Source organism: Hyla sarda, chromosome 2 (assembly GCF_029499605.1).
Source record: "Hyla sarda isolate aHylSar1 chromosome 2, aHylSar1.hap1, whole genome shotgun sequence".
Classification (NCBI taxonomy): domain Eukaryota; kingdom Metazoa; phylum Chordata; class Amphibia; order Anura; family Hylidae; genus Hyla; species Hyla sarda.
Window position 1 is genome coordinate 25029246 of NC_079190.1, and position 1918 is coordinate 25031163.

The following is a 1918-nucleotide window of genomic DNA, read 5'->3' on the forward strand; positions in this document are numbered from 1 at the left end:
TAAAACGGGAACCAAACCTCAACCCGCTCCACATCACCAGATCCCAAGGTCACAGCGACCCAACAGGAACCATTCAGCCGAAGAGCCCTAAAAGTCCCACGGGACCCACCTATAACCAAGGGATAAAACACTTTTTTTTTATACCAACTATTACAATTTTTTTTTTTTTTTTATACCAAAACAGAACGTAAAAGGGGTGGGTGGGCGGGAATCTTCACACTTGCCGGGGACTCCACAAAGAGGAAGCCGCAAGCCTCAGCAACACATTTTATCCCCTATTACTCCTCCTCCCCTTCCTGTTAACCTAGCCTATCCCTGTCCTCCTACCCTTCTAGGTTCCGCCTCCCCCCTATTTCTCCAGCTCCTCATTTTATTTTTTCTTCTAACTTTATTTAACCCCCTCTTTGCCAGTCTGAGACGCCGCCTCCTAAACGGAGCGGCGTCGAACAAAAGAGCTTTAAAAAAAAAAATAAGAAAGAAAGAAAAGTGCAGAATTTTTTCAACATATTTTCTTTGTATTGGACTTTACACAGAAAACAATAAAATATAATATGGACATCTACAAATGTACAAATATATCCAAGTACAACCCCATCTGCAATGGTTTTGTGTTTGTTTTTTAACCACTGAGCAGTTACAGAAATGTTAAAAACCTTTTTATATGTTGTACATCTGACAAAACATTAACCTTTGTAGTAAAAGAAGAGAATTGGCAGAATTACAGACACATAAGGTTATATTCAGATGAATTCATGTTGGAAGAGATTTTGGAAAACCCTGTTGAAATGTGGATTCAGCCATTACTAGTTTTATTTGACTGTAGAAACACTAAATATCAGCAAACGTGATGCCAGGATTGTCTGCATAAAGATCTACAACACTGAGGACCAATCAGTATGCAGCATGATGGTGTTACCGAGATGAACCAAAGAATGACATCACAGATGTGACATCATCGAGTTCCGAGCCTATAGAAAACCCCGCCTGACAATCTGATTACACAGAGAGAGTTGGACAGAGACAGCGGCTTTTGCTTAGCGAATCTTTCCTTTATCTCAGCGATTTGTGTTGTTTCTTTGTGCCATGGAGATCCAGGGATTAGGGTTCTTGCCTATCCTTTGGGTCACATGGAACCTTTTGGGCCTCAGCACTCTTGTCACCTTGACCATCGCCCTAGGACATAGCAGACAGCCGTTTATCAGTGACACGGCTGTAGGATATCCTGAGTGGATAATATATAAGGTTGTGTTCTTTGGTGCACCCATCATAGGAGTTGCCGTCACCTACCTGCAGCACCGATTTATGTTCCTGCGCTCTGAACCATCTGCGAAGCATTTTAGGATTTACCAGAAGATCTTGTTTACCTTAGGATGCATCATGTGCATAGGAACAGCCCTGAATGCCGTATTTACTATGGGGAACAATCCTACAATACACAGGATCAGCTCAGGTATGGCATTTATTTGTGAAGCCATATATAATGTGTGCCAAGCTGGATTCCTATACAAAAGGTCATACAGCAGCCGGATTGTTTGCCATATAAGGCTGGCCTCCACCTTAGTGACTTCTGTGGTGCTGCTGCTCTTCAGTGTCGGTCAGGTCTCCTTCTATACGGATCTGTGCACCGGACACTGCGAGGAGATTATGTATGTCCCCGTCATGGTGGCTGAATACCTGGGATTCTGCGGCGTCACCTTATACCATGTGACCCACTATACAGATTTACAGCATTTGTCAGTAAAGATTTCCAGAAATGACATTAACGTCAGCCTGAGGACCAAGATACCGGACCCGGAACAGAACCATCCTGTAGAATAGTGAAGACTGAGGCCTATGACTACAGCCGGGAGCCGAGGACGGACATTTATCCTGTGTATTATTCTTAATAAATATATAAATAAAAAAACATGTCTCATCC

General features: G+C 42.9%; 1 protein-coding gene across 1 annotated transcript; it reads left to right on the top strand.

Moving 5' to 3' along the window:
* Positions 1–1083: 1083 nt before the first annotated feature.
* Positions 1084–1818, top strand: LOC130357351 (DNA damage-regulated autophagy modulator protein 1-like). The gene has a single exon (XM_056560038.1). The coding sequence runs from the start codon at positions 1084–1086 to the stop codon at positions 1816–1818; it is 735 nt and encodes a 244-aa protein (XP_056416013.1).
* Positions 1819–1918: the final 100 nt, after the last annotated feature.

Coding starts and splice junctions, on each gene's coding strand:
- LOC130357351 (XM_056560038.1), top strand. CDS start 1,084: ATGGAGATCCAGGGATTAGGGTTCTTGCCTATCCTTTGGGTCACATGG.